Raw genomic sequence first — 23,794 nt, forward strand, 5'->3', positions numbered from 1 at the left:
TCACAGGAAGAAACGCAAGGAGTGTACACAATGATACAACATCATTAACGTGGGGAATGATGACTTCAGGTGAACCGCAGTGGTGGTGGTGGTGGTGGTGGTGGTGGTCTTAATCTCTGTCAGTCATTTATCCAAGGTTATGGGACAAGTTGATGGGAAATATAGTAATATATCATAATGCTAACTTATGCATATTTTTTTTATCTATAACATTGATATTTGTCGTTTTTATGTCCTACATCTGCAAGTACACTGAAGTGACAAAGAAACTGGTATAGGCACATGTATTCAAATACAGAGATATGTAAACAGGTAGAATATGGTGCTGTGGTCAGAAATGCCTATATAAGACAACAAGTATCTGGCACAGTTGTTAGATGGGTTACTGCTGCTAAAACGGCAGGTTATCAAGACTTAAGTGGGATGTGGTGTTATAGTCGGTGCATGAGTGCCAGGATACAGCATCTCTGAGGTAGCAATGAAGTAGAAATTTTCCCTTTACGACCATTTCATGAGTGTACCATGAGTATCAGGAATCCAGTAAAACATCAGATTTCCTCATCTCTGTGGCCCGAAAAAGATCCTGCAAGAACAGGACCAATGACGACTGAAGAGAATCGTTCAATCTGGCAGAAGTGCAATCCTTCTGCAAATTGCTAAAAAATATCAATGCTGGGCCATCATCAAGTGTCAGCATGTGAACCATTCAACAAAACATCAATATGGGCTTCCAGAGCCAAAGGACTACTCAAGCACCCTTTATGACTGCACAACACAAAGCTTTACACCTTTCCAGGGCCCGTGAATGATGACATTGGACTGTTGATGACTGGAAACATGTTGCCTGGCCGGACAAGTCAGAAACAACCTCATAAGTCCATGGACCCTGCATGTCAACAGGGGATTGTTCAATTTGTTGGAGGCTCCGTAATTGTGTAGGGTGTGTGCAGTTGGTGTGATATGGGACCCCTGATACATCTAGATATGACTCTGACAGGTGACACGTACATTATTGAGCGTATCTGAGATGACTGCAATGTGCTGTTCTGAAGAGGTCTCCACCCCCTTGTACTCTTGTGAATTTATCGACAGCCCTGCAGGATTCATGGTGTCAGTTCCCAGCAGCACTACTTCAGACGTTAGTGGAGTCCACACCACATCATGCTGTGGCACTTCTGCACGCTTGCGGGGGACTTACACGATATTAGGCAGGTATACCAGTTTCCTTGGCTCTTCAATGTACATACATACTCCACAAAAAATCCAAATGGTGCATGGTGGAGTGTATCTCATAGCGTTACTAGTCATTCATTTTCCATTTGCAAATGTAGTAAGGGAAAATGATTGCCAGTATGCCTCCATATCAGCCCTAATTTCTCTTACCTTGTTTACTGGTTCTTGTGTCAAATAACAAAGTTCCTGTCTTTGACATAAATAGGTGCTAATTCAAATATATCTTTAGACAAAAAGCTCAGTTTTGCAAGGAAATTACCCATACAATTGCCTCTGACAGGGCCAGTTTACACCAACATGAATGTCTTCATGCAGATCCAAATGTTCAACGTTATGAATATCTCTTGCTAGAAAAGGTGTTGCAATAATGATAATATTGAAGGATAGGTTATTTAATATAGTATATTATGGTGTAGAAACTATTAATGGTGAAGATGGATATGGAATGTGATAGTATTACTTGTGAGTGCATTCAGACTACACATAGAAAGGAATATTTTTGGAAGAAATGTGCAGATATGTAATAGATGACAAATTAGCATGTTAGGTGAATTATGTTATTCACTGTATGATGTCAAGCACTCCAAAAACCAAGGCCCTGAGGTTTATCAACACAAATCAACTAGTAGTAATGAAGTAGTATGTCTAATAATAAACAAGAAAACAATGACGTGTGACCTGCTGTGAACAACAAAGTGAATGGATGACAATAGCCAGAAGAGACACAAACCATGACCCGCAATAGTTGTATCAGTATACTTGCCTCCTAGCTCCATAGATGAGTAAGAGATTCAAAAAACACATGATGTGGCAAATAAATTATTCAGAACATTAAGGGAGATGAAAATTTAACTCCACTGTAGCACAGGATTTTGATAGAGAGGAAAGGAAAGGAAAGAAAGCAACATAATACATGAGCATGGGCTGGAGGAAAGGAATGACAGGTGAATGCACATGGAAGCAATTTACAAAAAGCACAATTTTATCATTGCAAACACTTGGTTTATGAATCATGAAAGGGATCTGGAGACAGCAGAAGGTTTCAGATGGATTATATGACACAACCATGTCTTAAATTGTAAAACATTTCCAAGAGCATATGTAGACTTTGACCATAATTTATTAGTTACAAAAACATGCTAAAGTTCAAGAAATTGCAAAAACATATAAAGTTAAGGAGATGGGTCCTGTACAATTTGAGTTTCAAAGGGAGGATTAGGCAATGACTAACATAAACAGGAAACAGGAATGCAATAGATGAATACTGGGTAGCTTTGGGATATGACATAGTAAAAAGGGGGGGTGCATGCAAGTGCAATGGGTCAACATCCAGGTCTGTGGCCCTGTGGCCTGGATTCATCATTTCCACCAGCAGACTGCCATCTGCTTACCCAGGCCTCTACCTGCAAACTGATACCCCTTCAGCAGACTGTCATATGAATAGCTGGACCACAGATAGATTTCATCAGATAGATGCCAGTAGCCACACATTGCCAGACAAATCTGCAGACTAGCCAAGTGGACTAATCCTCCTACGACTGCAGGTCTTTAATTTAACGCATCATAGCTGCAATATATTGACACAAAATACTTACAGAACAATGGAACAATGGTCGTGCCTGGGAGAAGATCAGTTTGGTTGCCGGAGAAATGAAGGATCATGCAAGACAATACAAATAACTTATCTAAGAAGAAACACTGACAGAATACAAAGAAACATTTATAGCATTTGTAGATTTAGGAAAAGGTTTTGACAGTACTTTGAATACACTCAGAAATTCTGTAGTTAACCAGGATAAAATATAGGGAGTAAAATGACATGAATGGAAGGCAGGGTAGTAGCCTCTGCTATTCAATCTGTACATAGAGCAAACATTAGAGGAAACAAAGGAGAGGTATGGAAAGGGAGAGAAAAAAAACTAAGTTCTTTTGATGACACTGTCATTCTGCTATAGATAACAAATGACTTGAAAGATCAGTTGAATGGAAAGGATAGTGTCTTGAAAAGATGTTGTAAGATGAGGAAATGATACACTAAAAGTGTTAGATGAGCAAGAGAAAATGACGGTGACAGATGGAAACAGGATCTATAATGCAGACTGGCAAAAGCAAAAAAAGGTTTCCTGAAAAAAGAGAAAAATATAAAAAGTGAATATGAATTTAAGTGGTAGGAACACTTTTCTGAATATATTTATATGGGGTGTAGTTTTATAAAGAAGTGGAATTTTGACATAAACAGTGCAGACAAGAATATAACAGAATTGTTTGAAATTGGAGAATAACTTCGTAGAATACACCCTAAGGCACCAGTCTGAGTGAGATGGCAATGATTCCCTTCCTGACCCTTAAAACAAAATATAAAAAAGCACTTGTACTCTATCTCTAACACCCTTGTTGTCAAAACTCTCATCTTCCTTCCTTCCTTCCTTCATCATCAGGAATAACTAATTTGGTAATGTGGGGGAGGGGGGGGGGCAATAGCAGGATACAAAATTTAAAGGGAGACTACGGCTCAATACCACAAACTAATTCAAACTGACATAAGTTGCTGTAGTTACACAGAAATGAATAACCTTGCACTTGTACAGAACAGACTAGCATGGAGAGCTGAATCAAACCAATATCTGAATTGAAGACAACAAAAACATAATATCAAATACTAATACACAGGGAAAAAAATTCTGATAAACTCACTTACTGTTAAGCACGAGACACAGACAAACTCTCCTGCATGTTTCTTCAAATGCCTGTACAAGTATATGGCCTTGTGGAATTCTTTGTCACAGATATCACAATTGTAAGGTGGACCTGTGTCCAGTACATAATGCTTTTTAGTTGAGTCACTTGTAACTTGCTTCTTATCTGAAGAGATCTGCAGAGAGAAAAAGACACTTTGAATTAAAAAAAAAATGACTAAAATACAAAAATAAAATGAAGTGGAAGAAGAAAGAGTCAACCATCTACAAAATGTAGGCGAGAACTCAACAATCTTTCTTTATTAAGGACAGTGTATCTCATTATATTGGATACCTGTGGTATCACTTATTCAGGTGCTTCATTTGGGGAAATCTCCTCACGTCATATTTTAAGGGTCATATCTCTGAGTCATACTTGAGAGTCAGTATGATTCATTTAAACTGAATGTTCTTATAGTATTCAATTTATTTGTTTACGTATTCATTTTCAGATCATGGGTCCATCTCTGTACAGTTCACAAGGTATTGAACGGATCAGTCAACAAAAGTGTGTGTGTGTGTGTGTGTGTGTGTGTGTGTGTGTGTTTGTAGACAGAGGGGGATGGCAATTGCGAGGAAGTAGGTAGTACAAATATTGGAAAACAGGGAAAGGGGGCATCAAACAACAGTTACAAAAGGAGGATGCTGTAGCACAGAGAGAGAGAGAGAGAGAGAGAGAGAGAGAGAGAGATGGAAAGAAAGCGGAGTATAATAGTACAATGATGGGGCAGGGAAGTAATTGCATCAAAAAAGAGAATGAAAGGTTGAGGGCAAGGGTCAGAAAGGGGCAGATGATGAAGTACACTAGTAGAGGCTGATGTCAAGGGAACAATGAGAGAGGGAGGTGTAGTGGAGAGACAGTTCCTACCAGGTAACACCAGTGAAGCTAACATAGATGTGTGTATGGAGGGGCGAGAGGTGGCAGGGGTGAGGGGTGAGGGGGGAAAGGTGGGTAGAGGGGGGAGGCATGTTCAAATGGTACAAGTAGTGAAGAAACTTTGAAGTCATTACTGTTGTGGTGTGACGTATGTCACGTTTGGCACTCTGATGATTGAGTTTGTCCTTAGCCGTAAGTTGCTGGTGGCCATCAGACAACTGGTTATTACTATATCTGCGTAGAATAATGCCTAGTAATTGCACAACAGCTGGTATTCAATTCAGAATGGCATTGTTAAAGTGCAACAGGCACAAGACCTGCTTTGCTTGTGCTGCACATTTTCAGAATTTGGATAGAGATAAACTAACGCTGCAGTGTTCATCTTCAGCACGCCAGTGCAGAAGGTGGCATAGAAACAGCTAAGTAAAAAAATCCATGCAGTTTGCACTTTTGTTTATACCTAAAAACCAGCTTTGGAATTTTCCTTTCTGTGAGACCATAGGTGCAAGAATTGTGTCAGTCTGAAATTCTAGTACTATTCAATTCACTTCTGCATAATCTTTTGCTGATAGTATCAATATCCATCAGTAATATGATATACTGTGAAATTTCAAACATTCACGAATGCCGCGATAAACTCGTACCGTTACTGTCAGCTGTAGGCTTAAACTAACTTGTGGTCCTGTTGTAACTGAAAACATGAGAAAATCTCAGTTCACTTGTATTTAAGCTCCCCAATCATACTGTAATCATTGGTGGATACTTTAATCATCCACCAATCAATTGAGAAAGTTACAATTTTGTTACTGGTGGGCGTGATAAGACATCTTGTGAAACATTAATGTCTCCTCTGAAAAGTATCTATAAGACATAGTTCAGAAACTCATTCATGATGGAAATATATTGGATCTTACCTCTTTGAGGTTGTCCACATTGAAACTGGTATCAGTGACCACAATGCGGTTGTAGCAGAAAGGTATAAGTGTTCAGTAAACTAGAAAAAAATCAGTAATGTCATATCTCAATGAGGAACTTGAAACTTTCACCCCAGAACAGGAGCATGTAGAGGAACTATGACTCACGTTATAAGAATAGTTGCCCATGCACTGGATAGGTATGTACCAAGTAGAACAGTTCATAATGGAAGGGACACTGCATGGTGTGGTATGCAGTCACTGTACAGAAACTTCTCAAAAAACAGAGACTAATGGATAACAGGTGTAAGACAAAGCATAGGACTGTAGATAGAGAGATGCTGAATGAAGCACATTTGGCTGTCAAGAGAGCAACATTTGAAGCCTTCAATGACTACTGTAGTAGAATACTATTGAATGACCTTTCACAAATCCCAAAGAATTTCTGCTCATATGTAAAGGCTGCTAGGCTATTAACGCAACCAAAGTTAGTGTGCAGTCCCTAGTGAATGAGACAGGAACTGAAACTGAGGGTAGCAAAGCAACAGCTGAAATGCTTAACTCTGTTTTCAATTGTTCCTTTAAAAAGGAAAATGCAGGAGAATTGCCCCAATTTAGTCCTCATACCACTGGAAATATGAGTGGAATAAGTGTTGAGAAACAGCTGAAATCGTTAAAATTAAGCAAAGCACCAGGGCCCGATGGAATCCCTATCCAATTCTACACAGTATTTGAAGCTGAGATAGCCCCTCTTCTAACTATAACCCACAACAGATCCTTCGAACAAAAAACTGTGACCAGTAGTTGGAAAAAAGCACAGGTCACATCCATCTACAAGAAGGGTAGCATAAGTGACCCACAGAACTACCATCCAATATCCTTGACACTGATTTGCTGTAGAATCTTAGAATATATTCCGAGCTCAAATATAATGAGGTATCTCAAACAGAATGACCTCCTCCATGCCAACCAGCACAAATTCTTTATACAATGATCATGTCAAACCCAATTCACACTTTTCTCACATGAGAAACGGAAAGCTGTGGATCAAGGCATACAGGTAGGCACAGTATTTTTTTATTTCTGAAAATCATTTGACACAGTACCACACCTAAGCTTACTGCCAAAAGTATGATTATATAGGGCACAAAGTGAAATTTCTGTTTGGATTGAGGCCTTTTTGGTAGGGAGGATGCAGCATGTTATGTCACATGAAAAGTCATCATCAGACGTAGGAGTAATTTCAGGTGTGCCCCAGGGAAGTGTGCTGGGACCCTTGTTTGTATATTAATGACAGACTTTTTGAAGATTATGCAGTTATGTGTAATGAAGCAGTGTCTGAAAGGAGCTGCATGAATATTCAGTCAGATCTTGATAAGACTTCAAAGTGGTGCAGAGATTGGAAACTTGCTCTAAATGTTCAGAAATTAAAAACTCTGCACTTCACAAAATAAAAAAGATGATGTATCCTATACCTGTAATACCTATGAGTCACAGCTGGAATCAGCCAACTCATACAAATACCTGGGTATGACACTTTGTAGGGATATGAAGTGGAATGATCACATAGGCTCAGGTGTGTGCAAAGCAGGTGCAGACTGCAGTTTATTGGTAGCATACTGGGGAAATGCAATCAGTCCACAAATGAGATTGCTTACAAATCGCTCATGTGACCCATTCTAGGATATTCCTCAAGTGTGTGGGACCCACACCAAATAGGACAAATGGAGGATATGGGGATATTTAACTTATAAAGAGAAGGCCAGCATGAATGGTCACATATTTGTTTAATCCATAGGACAGTGTCACAGAGATGAAGAATAAACTGAACCGGCAGATTCTTAAAGACAGATGTAAACTATCGTGCTATTAATAGCTTTAACTGTCATCAGTTAACGAACCTACACTACAGTGCAACAAATAATTTTCTATTTCTTCATATTCATTGAAAAACAATTTTACTTTTATGATGATTAGCCAATTAGCAATAATGAATCTCAATATTTAAGCCAGATTGGTAAGCTACACTTATTAACAAAGTCTCACATTTCATTGGTGGCAGATCAGATTAAAGATACACAAATATGATATACATAGATAATTTTCCCACACACTGATTCATAATTGCTAAATGTCTGTGTAATGTTTGATACCTGCCAACTAACTAACGTTGTTGGAAACTCATGACTGATTCACAATTAAGGATATATTTGAACATCTAACTGCAGACTGACTGATGATGACACAGAAATATTAACATTTTGATGACTAACGACTGACTTTAATAGTTATTAACATTACAAATGGTTACTGGCTCAATCATTGTCCTGCACACTAACTTCATGACAGGTGAAAAACTAAAAATAAAAATTTGATTTGATACATTACTTAATAAGATGAAAGAGAGCAAAATCAGAGAACACAGAATGGTAAAAAGGAAAAGAGCAAGTTGGTTTAACTATGACCTGAATTGTTACAAAATGCAAAATTACACATACTATTTCAGATAAATAAATTTTTACTTCCACAGTGGTTCCAGAGCCCAGCAAAAGCTGTAAAATAATGTAATTTTCCAAATCAAGAAATCACCAAACTAACAAGTTCTTCTAGTAGAAGTGGGTATTTTTGGAATAAGAAAATCAGGGGCATTAAACTATGGGACTAAATTTGGAAAACAGTCACAAGTTAACATTTGAATATTTTAGAACAAGAGAACTTTGATTATGAATAATTCTTGAAATATGAAGTTTTTGAAGAAAACAAACTGCTTATGGATGATAGAAGAATGAGGGCTATAAAATGAGTCACAGCAATTCAGCCAGAAACATCTATTAGCTCACTGCAGATTTCATCTCCACATGTTTCTGATGAATCTTAAGTTTTGAATATTTCTTTTGTAAAATTATTTTCAGTTAAACCAACTGTACTACTGTCTTCAGTACTTAGGAAATTACTCTGTGGATAATAAAATTCTAGAAATTCCTGCTTGAATACGAAAGTAGCTATTTTGTGTGATTGTCATATATGTGCTATCTACAAAAAAGAATGAATTAAAGGAAAAAAACTTATCTGATGTTAGGAGTGGTGCAAGAACTAGTAGGATGGTTCAACTTTGTCTGCTCAACAGTTCAGAGTTAAACAAATTCACATCATTAGGAAAGGTGCACTAAATCAAATGGACTACTGTGGTTGTGTCCTTGCTGGTGGGACCATTTGACCAATCACCTCAACTGATTGAAGAAAACCATAGAAAATCTATATCTCGAGGACCAGACAGGAGTTTGAACCTGCTTCAGGTGATTACAGACGGAATATGTGATAAGTTTCTGCATGTCATACAAGAAATAGCAAATTAGGGTAACTGAACTGTACTTGCTCCTTCCAGATCTTATCACAGTAAACAAGATTCATATATAAGGTAGTCTATTGGTCAGTGTCCTTGCCTCTAGACTCTCTGGGGTCCCAGGTTCAATTCCTGGCTGAATGAGTGATTTTCTTTGTCCAGAGACTGGGTGCTTGTGTTGTCCACATCACTTCGTCTCATCTTCATTGACAGGCAAATCACCGAAGTGGTGTCAAATAGAAAGACTTGCACCAGTTAGCTGAAAAACTTCAGATGGAGTCTCCTGGCCAATTATGCCATATACAACGTAAAACTTAGACTTACTTTAAGGTTTTCTTCCCATGCGTGATAATTTGTTCAATGGCCTACAGCTAACAATACAATATAAGTTGAAAACATACAATTTCAGTAGACAAATGGTAATATGCTGGGAACAAGGCAATGTTCATATTTAATGCCAGTTTTTGAAGAAGTCACTTCACACCACTTTGAAAGTCAACTGACACACTATGCCGGTCAGTGAATACTGATTAGTAATCTAAAAGAAGTGTGTAAAACAGATCTGTTAACAAGTTTATGGAATGCTTTACAGTCCCAGTCTGATAACTTTTGTGTCCATGTTTCTGCTACCACTGTGGGTTTCACACTAATGCCAAATAGGAAGTACAAAACAACAAAATCACTTATCACATATGCACAGCTCACAGGTCAACCTGGTAACATACGGTAGTCTGTAGTAATAAACCTGTGGTAAACTATCAACACATTACCACCTGATTTCCCAGTAGCAGCATTATCACAGGGCTCTGACCTCATATATTTCACATATAAATAATTTTTATTTATTCAATTAAATCTGCCAAATCATCAGTTTTGAGCTGAAATGTAATACCATACAGCTGCATTTCCACTGTAAACCCACAGTGCTATAGAGCTATGATGGGACTATTGTTTTGTGATGCCTAATTACTGCCTTCATGACATGCAGTGTCAACATGATAAGGATTCTCAGTACCTCGTATCTGCTCATAGTTATTCTTAGGAAAATTATTTCAGCCAGAATTACTTTTTTCACTTTGAACAACATATCACTTACTTTCACATTCATTCTGGTATTACAATTTTTATTTTATAATAACAAATACATAATAAATATACATAAATATTGTGAGAAGATGAAAAATAAAATTTTTTTGTGGTTTAAAAGATTCTTGTGAATTTACACAGCCAACCTTAGTATTATTCCCTTATAATAGTCTCAATGCATTAGACACTATATGTGATGGAAGACATATACCTTATGCAATTTTTCAAAGAATTATGTAGTGGTAAAATAGCTGTCAAAGCCAGTATCATTATCAATAAGCAGCATCTTAAAACTGTATAGTGTTAAGCCCTGTTATATAATATTTGCTCATCATTCCCCAAAAATGTGATGCAAGAACAACTAATCAAAATTCTGAACATCACATATAAAACAGAATATAACTTATCTGACGGGCCATCCCATTTTCTCCAACCAGTAATGTGTCTGTAGCATTTCAAAAGCATTAAGTACTTTGCAACTGAAATTAGATTTAAGAGTAACATGTCAAAATTAAAATATGACATTTTAAAACATAGCCTACCTGACTGTCCTGTACATTGTCACCAAGCAATACTGTGTCTAAGTCCTTCATTAATGAATTACTTCTAATATCACTTGGCTGTTCATCATTTTTGGGAAACTTTTCTAGGCAATTCGAAGTAATTCCAAGATCAAATACTGCCTCAAAGAATGACTGATTTGATGAATCAAAATGATCCTCTGCACTATTCAGATGACACTTTTTCCCTTCTGGTACAAAAGACAGAGAGGATGTTACAATATCTTTTGGATTCTGCTTCATTTGATTATCACTCACATTGCCATAGTTTTCACTTGCAGTTTCCACATCAGCAGAGTCGTGTTGAGAAGAATGTTCTTGTGGATGACTCAAATCTTCCTTTGGTGTTACGAAGTCTGGGACATCTCTGTTCACAGTACTATGTTGGTGATCTTCCTCAGTAATTTTAAGGGAAACACTTGAAACACATCTAACTGGTTCACTGTGTACAGCAGACAAATCTTGAGTATCTTTTCCTATCTGTTCTGTGACACTCTTTAATTTGACTATATCAGAATTGGTACCTTTATCATTACACTGAGAATTGTGTTCCTTTTCTTCAAATGACATATTATTTGCACTAAAACTTATTAATTCCTCTTTACCAGAGGTGTTATTCAAGTTAAACATATAATTTGTACATGACCCACCAGATGGCATCATAGCAACATCATCCAGGCTAAAGCTCACTGCGATAAGTCCAGGCTGTTCTTCATGGCCACTACTGCTTTCCATAGATTTCGTACTACTACAATCTACATCACTCATCTGATTTTTATTTTTTGGAGTCTGAATTATTTCAGAAGGATATGAGACCTCATGAAGATTAAAAGGAAACTTATCTCCTTCTGGTGAACATTTTGTCAAGCTTGAAGATGGAGTGATATTTGTAGATGCAGATTTATCATTTTTATCAGATGAAGGAACCATTCCCATGAGGGCTGACGAATCATCATCCGATCCAGTGACCAGTTCCCAGTCAGTTTCCAACATATTTATGACACTCTCTGCTACTTTGTCTGAATAACATTTACTTAATGATAATGAGGTACATTCTAATTCCTTTCCACTCCCTTCTGAACAGTTTTCATTGAGTATGAGCTGGTAACTGTTTCCATCCTCAGGCACAACAACTGCATTTAAAGACGATGAAGGCTGGTGTAAACAAAGCTCCTGATCATCAGAGAAAGTACTATCCAACTGAAATTGATTTGTTGACTCAACATAAGGTTTAATTTTTCCAGAAATCTTGTTTTCATTAGATGGAACAATCAGAAATTCATAATCAGGTCTCCCTGTAGCCAAAGAGCTAATTTCAGGTACAGCTTTACCTGATTCATTGAGTATACCATTTCCTCCTTCAAGATCCCTCAACTCAAAGTCATACTTCGTGCCACAAGCACTTATTCTGTTTCCTGTCTCTACGTTTCTCAACTCAGAATTTGGAGTGTTGTTGGATGCCAATATATCAGCAGTCTCAAGTGAAGGTTTTTCATTAATGATCTTTAAAAGTTCTTGGGCAAATGTGTTATTGTCTTTAACAGCTGCAATACTTTTGATATCATCTAAAGTAAGACTGCAGGTCCCCTTCAGCTGTTCCGGAAGAAATTCTACAGCCTTAACATCATGTCCTGGAGCTGTATTTGATATAAGTGGGTTGGTGGTATCCACATATGCCTGCAATAAATAAACAAAAATTCCAGTAAGTTAACAATCTGCTTCATTAGGGAACATTCTTAAGGTCAAAAAAATATTAAACAGAAACAATTTTGCTAAAAGTAAACATCTTCAAACAGATAAACATATAAGTATGTTGTAAAACAGAGAGGGAGGGAGTGAATAAGTGTGTGTGAGTGTGTGTGTGTGTGTGTGTGTGTGTGTGAGAGAGAGAGAGAGAGAGAGAGAGAGAGAGAGAGAGAGAGAGAGAGAGATTACATAAAGCACCAAGAGCCTTAAAAATAAACTGTTACCTAGAACTGACGACATTCCAGATTTTATCATTAAGAATGGCATAATTAAAATAGTTGCCCCATTCTCTAATGTGCACAATTCATCACTGATGAAAGGTACATTCCTTGACTGTATGAAAGTGGTGAAAGCTATGTTATCCCAGTGTTTAAGAAAGGTGAACAAAATAATGTGGAAAACTTTATACCCATATCATTGTTATCTATGTTTGGTAAATTTCTGCAGAGATTAATTTATCAAAGCTTATGTAATCTTCTGGAAAGGAACTAAAGCTTCTCTGATGCTCGGCACAGTTTTAGGAAAAACAAATCCATGACAACTACTATATGTGAGTATGTACACTGCACTCTACATCCTCTAGACAAAAAAAAAAAAAAAAAGCAATTAGGATCCTCCTTGGTTTGTCCAAAGAAATTTGACATCACAGACCACAAAACTCTAATACACCAACTGCACCTATACAGCATTAGAGGCATCCCTCTAAATTGGTTCAGCTCATATTTCATAAACAGGAAACAAAAAGTAACAACTATCAGGCACATATCAAAGTGTATTACTCCAACTATGGAGATACTGTACAAGGGATGACCCAAGGTTCAAATATGGATCAGTTCTGTTCCTTCTTTACATAAATGACTTATCACTAAACATCAGTGCCACTACCAATGCACTCTTTGCAGATAATGTAGCATACTCATTACCAGCAGAAATGATCATGAACTCCACGAGGCCATAACTGAAAGTGCAGTTGAGTTGAGTGATTCATTTCCAGGAGTATCCGTATAGTCAACACAAAGAAAACCACTTCCCAAACTTCCACCCAAGAATCAGGAAATTTACAATGGATATGAAATTACATGGCTCTGAAATATCCTCCACACCAATAACAAGATTTTTAGGCCTGTGGATCCAGGACATCTTAAAATGGCAAACACATATCATCAGAATTAATAATAAGTTGAACAAAGTGTGCTACGACTTACACACCCTCAAACACTGCACAAGCCAAGAGACTGTTTTCACTGCTTACTATGCAAAATTTCATAGTGTAATGCAGTATGGTACCATAATGTGAAGAGACTCCACACACAGATCAGAAATTTTCTCCACCCACAAGAGACCTGTAAAAGTAATGGACAGGGGAAAGCCAATTGACATCTGCAGACCTCTCTTCCAAATATCACTCATTCTACTTCTTGGTAGTCTCTACATACTAGAAATGTGTAAGCCTATAAAAAAAAATACTGCAAAGTTCATCAAAATTATGAATGTCCATGATTATGCTACAAGACAGAAAATGAAACTCCATGTTCAAAAAATGCATACTTCTGCCTTTAAAAATTCATAATTTAACCAAGGCATCAATCTTTACAACAGTCTGCTATCACAAATAAAAAACAGGAAGTTTCTGACTTTGCATAACAAGAATCTGAAACCTTCTTGCTTGATCACTGCTTTCACACTGTACCTAAATTTCTGGTTCACATGTGTGGAAAAAGAATATGAAAGTGATTGCAGGAAAGATTTTTGTAAAAGAAGTAGACACCAATTTAAAATATTTGCAAAAAAGCTTCATGTTTATACCATCTGCAACTATGCAAACTGTGTGCTCTGCTTTGTGTGTGTGTGTGTGTGTGTGTGTGTGTGTGTTTTAGATAGAGAGGGAGGCAAATGAAAAACTGTAATGACCTTGTAGTAAGTTGTAATACATAACTATATCAACCAGACACTTGTTTTGTTTACATGTGAGAGGAACATGAAATTAAAATAAAATTGTAATAAATAATTAGTATGTAAAATCATATTTTGTAAATTCTTATCATATTACCTCATATCATCAAACCATCACACTATACTATGAATTGTCCAATGTCAAGGTATGTTTTGAGCATCACCATATGCAACTCACGTACAAGTTAGTTAATTTCATGTTGCACGTGCCATTTTCATTTTCATAGCAAATCGTAATGTGGAACGAGCCATTATACATTCACATAACCACTTAATTTGTAAATATGGGTACATGCTGAACATTTACAAAGTGTATTATTATTATTATTATTATTATTATTATTATTATTAAAGATACAGATGTGAGTAAACAATATACGGAAAACATAAAATGCTACCATAAAGATGATGCACTGAGTTGAAGACAGGCACAACGAAAGGACACTTATGAATTAACCTTAGATCATAGCCTTCTTCAGAAAAGGAAACACACACACACACACACACACACACACACACACACACACAAAAATTCACAAAAGCGCACCTCACACAAACATGACCATCTCTGGCATCTCAGACCAGAATACAAATGTCTTGTTGAAACACAGCAGCATTCTGTAGGGGACAATGAAGGGGAAGGGATAGCAGGGTGGCAGCTCAAACCAGAATGCAAATGTCTTGTACAATTGAAGCAGCAGTCTGGAGGGGACAACGAAGGGGAAGGGATAACAGGGTGTCAGTTCAGACCAGAATGCAAATGTCTCGTACAGTCGAAGCAGCAGTCTGGAGGGGACAATGAAGGAGAAGGGATAACAGGGTGTCAGCTCAGACCAGAATGCAAATGTCTCGTAGAATCAAAGCAGCAGTCTGGAGGGGACAATGAAGGGGAACGGATAGCAGGGTGTCAGCTCAGACCAGAATGCAAATGTCTCATAGAATCGAAGCAGCAGTCTGGAAGGGACAATGAAGGGGAAGAGGTAGCAGGGTGTGGGTGGGGGAGGTGGGGGGTGGGGGGGGTGGAGGGGGGTGGGGGGGGGTGGGGTAGGGGGGGGGGAGAAGAGTGCTGTCTGGTGGAGAGTGCAGGGGCTAGGATTCCAACAGGTGCAGCATCAAGAGGCTGTGGGGCAGGGAGGTAGGTAGGGGGAAACGGATAGAAAAAAAAGAGTGGAGTAGGGAAGGGGAAAGACAGGCAGGAGTGTTGGCAGAGGGCAGCACATGAAGAAAGTGACAGATGACAAAAGAGAGGAAGTGATAGGACATAGGGGGTGGAAACTGTTGTGTGGAGGTTTTTGGGACAGTAGGTTACCATAGGTTGAGACCAGAATAATTTCAGGAGCAGAGAATATGTTGTAAGGAGAACTCCATCTGCGCAGTTCAGGAAAGCTGGTGGTGGAAGAGAAGGTCCATATGACTCGGGTAGTGAAGCAGCCACTGAAATCAAGTACCTTATGTTCAGCTGCATGTTGTGTCACAGGGTGGTCTACTCTGCTCTTCGCACAGTTTGGGGGGTGGCCATTCATCCTGGTGGACAGCAGCATGGTACTCATACCAATACAAAAAGCTGCTGTGCAATTATTGCAGCAGAGCTGGTATATGATATGGTTGCTTTCACTGGTGGCCCAACCTCTGATGGGGATGGGATAAGCCTTTGATGGGACTAGAATAGGATGTGCTGGTTGGACAGATTGGACAGGTCTTGCACCTGGATCTTCCACAGGGATATGACTCCTGTGGCTAAGGTTTGGGATTGGGAGTTGCATAGGAATGGACTAGGAAGTTGTGGAGGTTGGTTGGGTGACAGAATACCACTTTAGGCGAAGTGGCAAGGATCTTTGGTAGAATGTCCCTCATTTCGGGGCATGATGATACGTAATGAAAGCCTTGACAAATGATGTGGTTCCGCTGCTCCAATCCAGGGTGGTACTGGGTGATGAATGGGACACTCCCTTGTAGCTGGTTCTTTGGGGTGGTGGTAGGATTTGGGGTGTGTGGTAAAATGGCATGGGAGATCTGTTAGTGGATTAGGTCTTGGGGATAATGCCTGTCTGTGAAGGCTTTGGTGAGACCCTCAGCGTACTGGACAAGGGAGTTCTTGTCACTCCAGAAACAATGTTACTGGGTGGCCGGTCTGTATAGAAGAGATTTTTTCATGTGGAAGTGATGACAGCTGTTGAAACGGAGGTACTGTTGGTGATTGGTAAGTTTAATGTTGACAATGGTGTAGCTAGAACTATCAGAGAGGAACAGGTCAATGTCCAGGATGGTGACACAGTGGACTGAGGAGGACTAGTTGAAGCGGACGGAGAGAACGTGCTGAGGTTGAGAAGGAATGAGGACAGGATGTCTTGGCCCTGAGCCAAGATCATGAAGATATCTTCAACGAACCAGAACCAGGCTAGGGGTTTAGCATTTTAGGAGTCTAGGAAGGTCTCCTCTAGATGGCCAATAAACAGGTTAGCATAGGAGGGTGCCATGCAGGAGCCCATGACCTTGGATTTGTCAGTATACCTTCTTTTGAAAGCAGAAGTAGTTGTGAGTTAGGATTCTGTTAGCAAGGTTTGAGGTCTGAGGTATTGGGTTTGGAGTCTGAAAGACATCTACATCTACATGGTTACTCTGCAATTCACACTTAAGTGCCTGGCAGAGGGTTCATCAAACCATTTTCATACTACTTCTCTACCATTCCACTCTTGAATGGCGCATGGGAAAAAGGAACACCTAAATCTTTCCGTTCAAGCTCTGATTTCTCTTATTTTATTATGATGATCATTTCTCCCTATGTAGGTGGGTGTCAACAAATATTTTCGCATTTGGAAGAGAAAGTTGGTGACTGAAATTTCATAAATAGATCTCGTCACAAAGAAAACCGCCTTTGTTTCAGTGACTGCCACCCCAACTCGCATATCATATCAGTGACACTCTCACCCCTATTGCGAAATAACACGAAACGGGCTGCCCTTCTTTGCACTTTTTCGATGCCCTCCATCGATCCTACCTGGTAGGGATCCCACATCGTGCAGCAATATTCCAACAAAGAATGGACAAGTGTAATGTAGGCTGTCTCTTTAGTGAGTTTGTCGCATCTTCTAAGTGTTCTGCCAACAAAGTGCAGTCTTTGTTTCGCCTTCCCCACAATATTATCTATGTGGTCTTTCCAATTTCAGTTGCTCGTAACTGTAGTTCCTACGTATTTAGTCGAATGATAGCCCTTAGATTTGTGTGATTTATCATATACCCGAAATTTATTGGATTTCTTTTAGTACCTATATGGATTACCTCGCACTTTTCTTTGTTTAGTGCCAATTGCCACTTTTCGCACCATACAGATATTCTCTCTACATCATTTTGTAATTGTAATTGATCGTCTGATGACTTTACTAGACAGTAAATTACAGCATCATCTGCAAACAATCTAAGGGGGCTGCTCAGATTATCACCTAGATCATTTTTGTAATTATTTAAATCAGGAACAGTAGGGGGCCTATGACACTACCTTGCGGAACGCCAGATATCACTTCTGTTCTACTCGATGATTTACCGTCACTACAAACTGTGACCTCTCTGAGAGGAAATCACGAATCCAGTCACATAACTGAGATGATACTCCATATGCACGCAATTTCATTAATAGTCGCTTGTGAGGAACGCTATCAAATGTCTTCTGGAAATATAGGAATATGGAATCAATCTGAGATCCCTTGTCGACAGCACTCATTACTTCATGGGAATAAGTTGTGTTGCACAAGAATGATATTTTCTGAATCCATGTTGGTTATGTATCAATAAGTCATTTTATTCAAGGTGATTCATAATGTTCGAGTACAGTATAAGCTCCAAAATCATACTGCAAATTGAGGTCAGTGATATGGGTCTGTAATTCAATGGGTTACTCCTGTTTCATTTCTTGAATATTGTGTGACCTGTGCTAGTTTCCAGTCTTTAGGAACAGACCTTTCGTCAAGTGAGCAGTTGTATATGATTGCTAAGAAAGGCGCTATTGTGTCTGCATACTCTGAAAGGAACCTGATTGGTATACCATCTGGACCGGAAGACTTGCCTTTCTTAAGTGATTTGCGTTTTTTCACAACACCTAAGATATCTACTTTTATGTCACTCATGCTAGCAGCTGTTCTGGTTTCGAATTCTGGAATATTTACTTCATCTTCTTTCATGAAGGAATTACGGAAAACTGTAAGACGTTCGGAAAAGTAGTGTTCAATAGCTGTAAGACCATGTGCATGAGGGATGTTGGTATTTTGGAGGTGGTGTCAATGGTAATACTCGTAAGTAGAGATCCAGCAGAAGGGGTGGTGATGGTGGAGAGGCGCTGAAGAAAGTGGCTGGTATCTTTGACACAGGAGGCTAGACTGCGAGCAATTGGTTGGAAGTGCTGGCCAATGAGAGCCAAAATTCTTTTGGTGGGTGCACAATAAACAGTTACAATGGGGCATCCTGAATTGTTGGGTTTGTAGATTTTGGAGAGCACATAGGAGGTGGGTGTGTGGAGCGTCAAAGGGGTGAGGAGGGAAGTGAATTAAGGGGATAGGTTCTGGGAAGTTATTAATTCTTACCCACCACCTTTTAAACATTGGAATAGAATTTCTTCTGTGGAATAGAAGAAGTTGCCAAGTAGAAACTTTTTCTGTTTGTTTTCAAATTTTACTCTGCTGTCTGTCAGACATATTATACCACTGGGTAAGTAATCAATCTTTTTTGAATGCTCAAGACAACCTTAATGTACAGTATTTTATGTGTATTTCATTTTGATATTGCAATTCTGTGCATCATAGTGCCTTTTGAATTGCAGTGGATTATTTACATGAAATTTCATGAATGAAGAAATATACTATGAAGAAGTTGTCAAAATGCTCAACTCCTTAACCAGATGTCTACAAGATGATCATGGGTGAGCACCACTTGCTTACATTATGTTTTTGAGACTTTCTTTCTTAAATATGAGTCATCACAGAACATTATAACATATGACATTATTGAATGAAAATATGCAAAATATGTCAACTTACTGACTTGTTTCTCCCTAAGACTTGCAGTGATTCTAAATGCAAATGTGGCTGATATACAAAGTTTGTTCAAAGAATTCAGAAACTTTGTCCACAAATTTTTCCACACTTACCATTTACTTATTGTGCATGGTCTCCTTTGAAATACTCTTGTCCACAGCGGATATACTGCTCCCATTGCCATTTCCACTTCTGGAAGCAGTCTCAGTATGCCACTTACTGGTCGCACTAAGCACCATCAGCAAATTTTCTGTTATCTCATCTATCATTGCGCCTTTCAATGGGGTTTTCAACTTTGGAAATAAAAAAAAGGCCCACAGGGGCCAGATCTGGAGAGTACAGAGGATGAAGCAGCACTGTGATTTTTTTTTTCAATAGTTATGCACCAACAGGGATGAGGTGCGTTATTGTAATGCAAGATTCATGAATTGTCTTGCCACATTTCAGGCCGTTTCCTTTTCATATTTTCTTGCAGATGTCACAACACCTTCCAATAGTATGATTGATTAACAGTTTGTCCCTGCAGCATGTATTCTAGTAGTAATGACTGCAATAAGGATGACGAACTATGTAAAGAGTGTGTGACCAAGAAAACAAACCAGTGGGCGAAAGATGAATGCAGCGGAAAACGACTGCCAGCGACTAAAAGTAGTGACATATGCTTCAAAAATCATGAAAACAGTGAAAGGGTAAATCAGATGGAAAAAAAGCCTGTTAACAAACTTAATAAGCAATGTGAAGGTAGCGGCCATCCCCACTCTGAATTCCGCCACGAAGTGCAAAGTACTCTTGTTTGCCGACAGTCATGGAAGAAAGCTGGCTCAGATTCTACAAAGTGTTAATCAAAATATCCAAGTAAGTAATGTGGTGAAGCCAGGTGCAAAAACAAATAACATTGTAATAAACACATCTTTAGACGGCAAAATGTCGCATGACAATGACTTTGTTGCCTGTACTGCAGGTTCAAATGATGTGGCTTGTAATGAAGCCGATTTGTGTATTGGAGGTTTGTCTAAATTTCTGGACCGAAACAAATCAAAAAACACTATTGTTGCTACCATCCCGCATCGACACAACTTAATGTACAACTCTTGTGTAAACAAAGAGATTAGAAAAACAAATGCCAGGATTAAATTATTGTGTTCAAGTTATGAAAAATGTTTAATTCTAGACATAAGCACACTATATAAGGGCATGCATACTAAACATGGACTGCATCTGAACTGTGAGAAAGTAAGCATATTGATCACTGAAAAGATTGAACTCAGTAGCCGCATATATAAAAATAGTTTTCTTTCGAGTGAAACTGACGTTCCTTTTTTAGTGTAAATTGGCCTTCAGTGTGCACACACAAAGGCGAAAGCTTTACTGACTGCATCAAGAAAGATGAAAAATGTAAAATAATGTTTCAGAATGTTCAGTACATTACTAAAAAAATAGAGCAAATTGACGAAATTCTAGGAGAATGTAAATCACACATATATATTGTGAATGAACTTGAATGCAAGTCTGAAGAGGCTCGTAGTTTTAAGTTAAACAATTACAAAATTGTGAGTGCATACTACAGAAAGATACACAAGGGTGGAGGTGTTGGCATTTTTGTTAGAAATTACATACATAGTGAAAAAAATTGACTGGGTTGACAATCTTGCAATGGAGCTGGCCTTTGAAGAAGCAGCTGTAAAAATGGAGGTAGGCAAAAACAGTCTAACAATTGTAGGCCTGTATGTTCTTTTGCCAGCTAGACCAACTTCTGAATAAACTATCAACAAACAAAAACAGGTAATAATAACAGAAGTTGTAAACACAGACTCTTTAAACTATACTGGCAGTGTAAATTATCTTAGATATTCTGACTTATTGCATTGCTATAACTATAACAAAACAAATGATGAACCAACCAGAATAACATGCAACTCACAATCTTGTATTGATCATGTTCTTTCGAATCTAGATAGGAGACATATAGTGGTAAGAGCTATTGAAACATATCTCTCAGACCATACAGCTCTATCCATAAAAATTAATACAGACCACAAAATAGTTCTGCATAGTGACCTACACACTTATAAAAGGAAGATTAATTATAACTTACTTAGGAAGGAGCTTGCTGAGAGAGAGTGGGATAAGGTATATAGATCACAAGGTATTAATGAAAAGTGGGGCTTTTTCTATGAGATATTTAACCATAGCTTTAATCAGGCATGTCCAATAGTAAAAAAAAAAGAACTGAAGAAATCAGATCCTACAAAGAAACTTACAATTCCCCCAGAAATACATAAACTAAAGTAAAATATGAAGGACCTTTACGTGCTGTTCCAAGAAACAAAATTGCAGTACTTCCTAACAAAGTACAAAAGCACCAGAAAGATATACAGGGAATCCCTGAAGAGACTAAAAGCACTTCATTATCCTGAACAGATAAGAAAAACTAGTAAAATTAGCAAAACAGCCTGGCATATTGTAAACAAAGAATGTGAACATAGAGAAAAACCAGGCTGCAGCAAAATTGCATTAGAAGAAAATGGAATACTGTTGAATGAACCAAAGTCTGTATGTGAGGCCTTCATTAAACATTTTAGTAAGGCATGCAGAGAAGAAAAAGATGAATCAGCCCTGAAAATAAACACAGTTAAAATGAGTAATTCATTTTTCCTAAGGAGTGTAACAGAGTTTGAGGTCATGAATACATTCTCAAAACTCAAAGTAAAATCATCTAGTGGCTGGGATGACATATCGTCCACACTACTTAAAGAATGCAAAAATGAGTTAATAAAACCAATAACACATCTAATTAACAGTTCAATTGGCCAGGGAACCTTTCCAGAGCTTTTAAAAATCACTGAGATACAACCAGTGTATAAAAGGGGGCTATCACAGACATAAATAAGTACGGGCCAATCTCTTTGACTTCAACACTCGGCAAGCTGCTTGAAAGAATAATTCTAGATCAAATGGAATCCTTCTTCTGTAAATACAAACTATTAAACAAAACACAACATGGGTTTCAAAAAGGACAATCTACAATAACAGCATTAGCAACTTTTTTCCATGAACTACTGAACAGGCTGGATGAAGGAAACAAAGTTATAGGGACTTTCCTAGATCTGTCTAAAGCATTCGATTCAGTGAATCATGCAGTACTGTTATCCAAGTTAGAAAATTATGGGATAAGAGGAGTAGCTCTAAAATTACTAAGTTCTTACCTCCGTGATAGAAGACAGTGCACAAAACTAAATTATAAGAATGAAAGTAAGATCCAAAGAGTAAAGTCAGCATACAGAACTCTCAATTGTGGCATTCCCCAAGGAAGTATACTTGCACCATTCTTGTTTATAGTATATATTAATGATATAACACAGCCACAAAACTCCAAACTAGTGAGCTATGCTGATGATACATGTTTTTTAGCTGGGGCTGTACAGAGTGGGCAGCATTCCAAAGCAACAAAGAGAACTTTGAAATGATCACAGAATATCTAACAGTGAATAAGCTTACACTGAATAAGGACAAGACTGTAGTAATAAAGTTCTTGCTACATTTTAATAATACTCATACTCAATCACTTTCTACAATTGAAAAATCTGACAAACATAAGTTTTTAGGCATATTGATTGATGAACATCTCACTTGGAAAGAGCATATTGGCTCCACCTGTAAAAAGGTTTCTAGTAAGATTTACTTACTAAAACATCTTGCAAATATAATAGCTCCCCTTGTCCTTAAACAAGTGTATTATGGGTTAATACACTCACATCTGCAATATGGGATCGAGGTCTGGGGTGGGGCACCCACTGTCTATATGGATCGCATTTTCAGGCTTCAAAAGAGAGTAGTTAGGATAATTGCTAATATAAGCAAACGCCAGTCCTGTAGCAACTATTTCAAAAATTATAAAGTACTGACTTTCTACTCATTGCATGCATTTAAGACCATAATGTTTGTAAAAGAAAATGAGGAAAATAGTGTAAAGAACGGTGACATCCATAATTACAATACTTGAGCCAAAAGTGACTATCATTGGATACGGACTAACAAGAAAGCTACAGACCACAGTCCATATGTAACTGGGAGACAATTCTATAAGTTGTCAAAAAATATAAAGCAACTCCAAGGCAATCTTTTCAAGGGCAAGTTGAAAAATTTGTTAATAGAAAGATGTTTATACTCATTAAAAGAATTCTGAGCTGCAGTACTGTTAGTTTATTCTTTTACATACTGCAGTATATTAGTGGTGGTATTGTTATAATTGGCTAATTGATGTATATCATCATTATATGTATGGAGTGATATATAATGTGCTAATGTGTTTATAACATTATT

The 23,794-nt window shown here is 38.0% G+C and overlaps 1 protein-coding gene across 2 annotated transcripts in view; it reads right to left on the reverse strand.

The window, feature by feature from the left end:
- LOC126163031 (uncharacterized) overlaps nt 1-23,794 on the reverse strand; it is a 300,543-nt gene that overhangs the window by 164,656 nt on the left and 112,093 nt on the right. For both annotated transcript variants that reach the window (XM_049919905.1, XM_049919904.1), the window contains exons 9-10: nt 10,731-12,425; nt 3,932-4,105 (exon numbers count right to left, since the gene is read on the reverse strand). In XM_049919905.1, coding sequence (XP_049775862.1) covers nt 3,932-4,105; nt 10,731-12,425 — 1,869 coding nt within the window. The remainder of the gene's footprint in view (nt 1-3,931; nt 4,106-10,730; nt 12,426-23,794) is intronic.

The sequence above is a fragment of the Schistocerca cancellata genome, chromosome 2 (assembly GCF_023864275.1).
Source record: "Schistocerca cancellata isolate TAMUIC-IGC-003103 chromosome 2, iqSchCanc2.1, whole genome shotgun sequence".
Classification (NCBI taxonomy): Eukaryota; Metazoa; Arthropoda; class Insecta; order Orthoptera; family Acrididae; genus Schistocerca; species Schistocerca cancellata.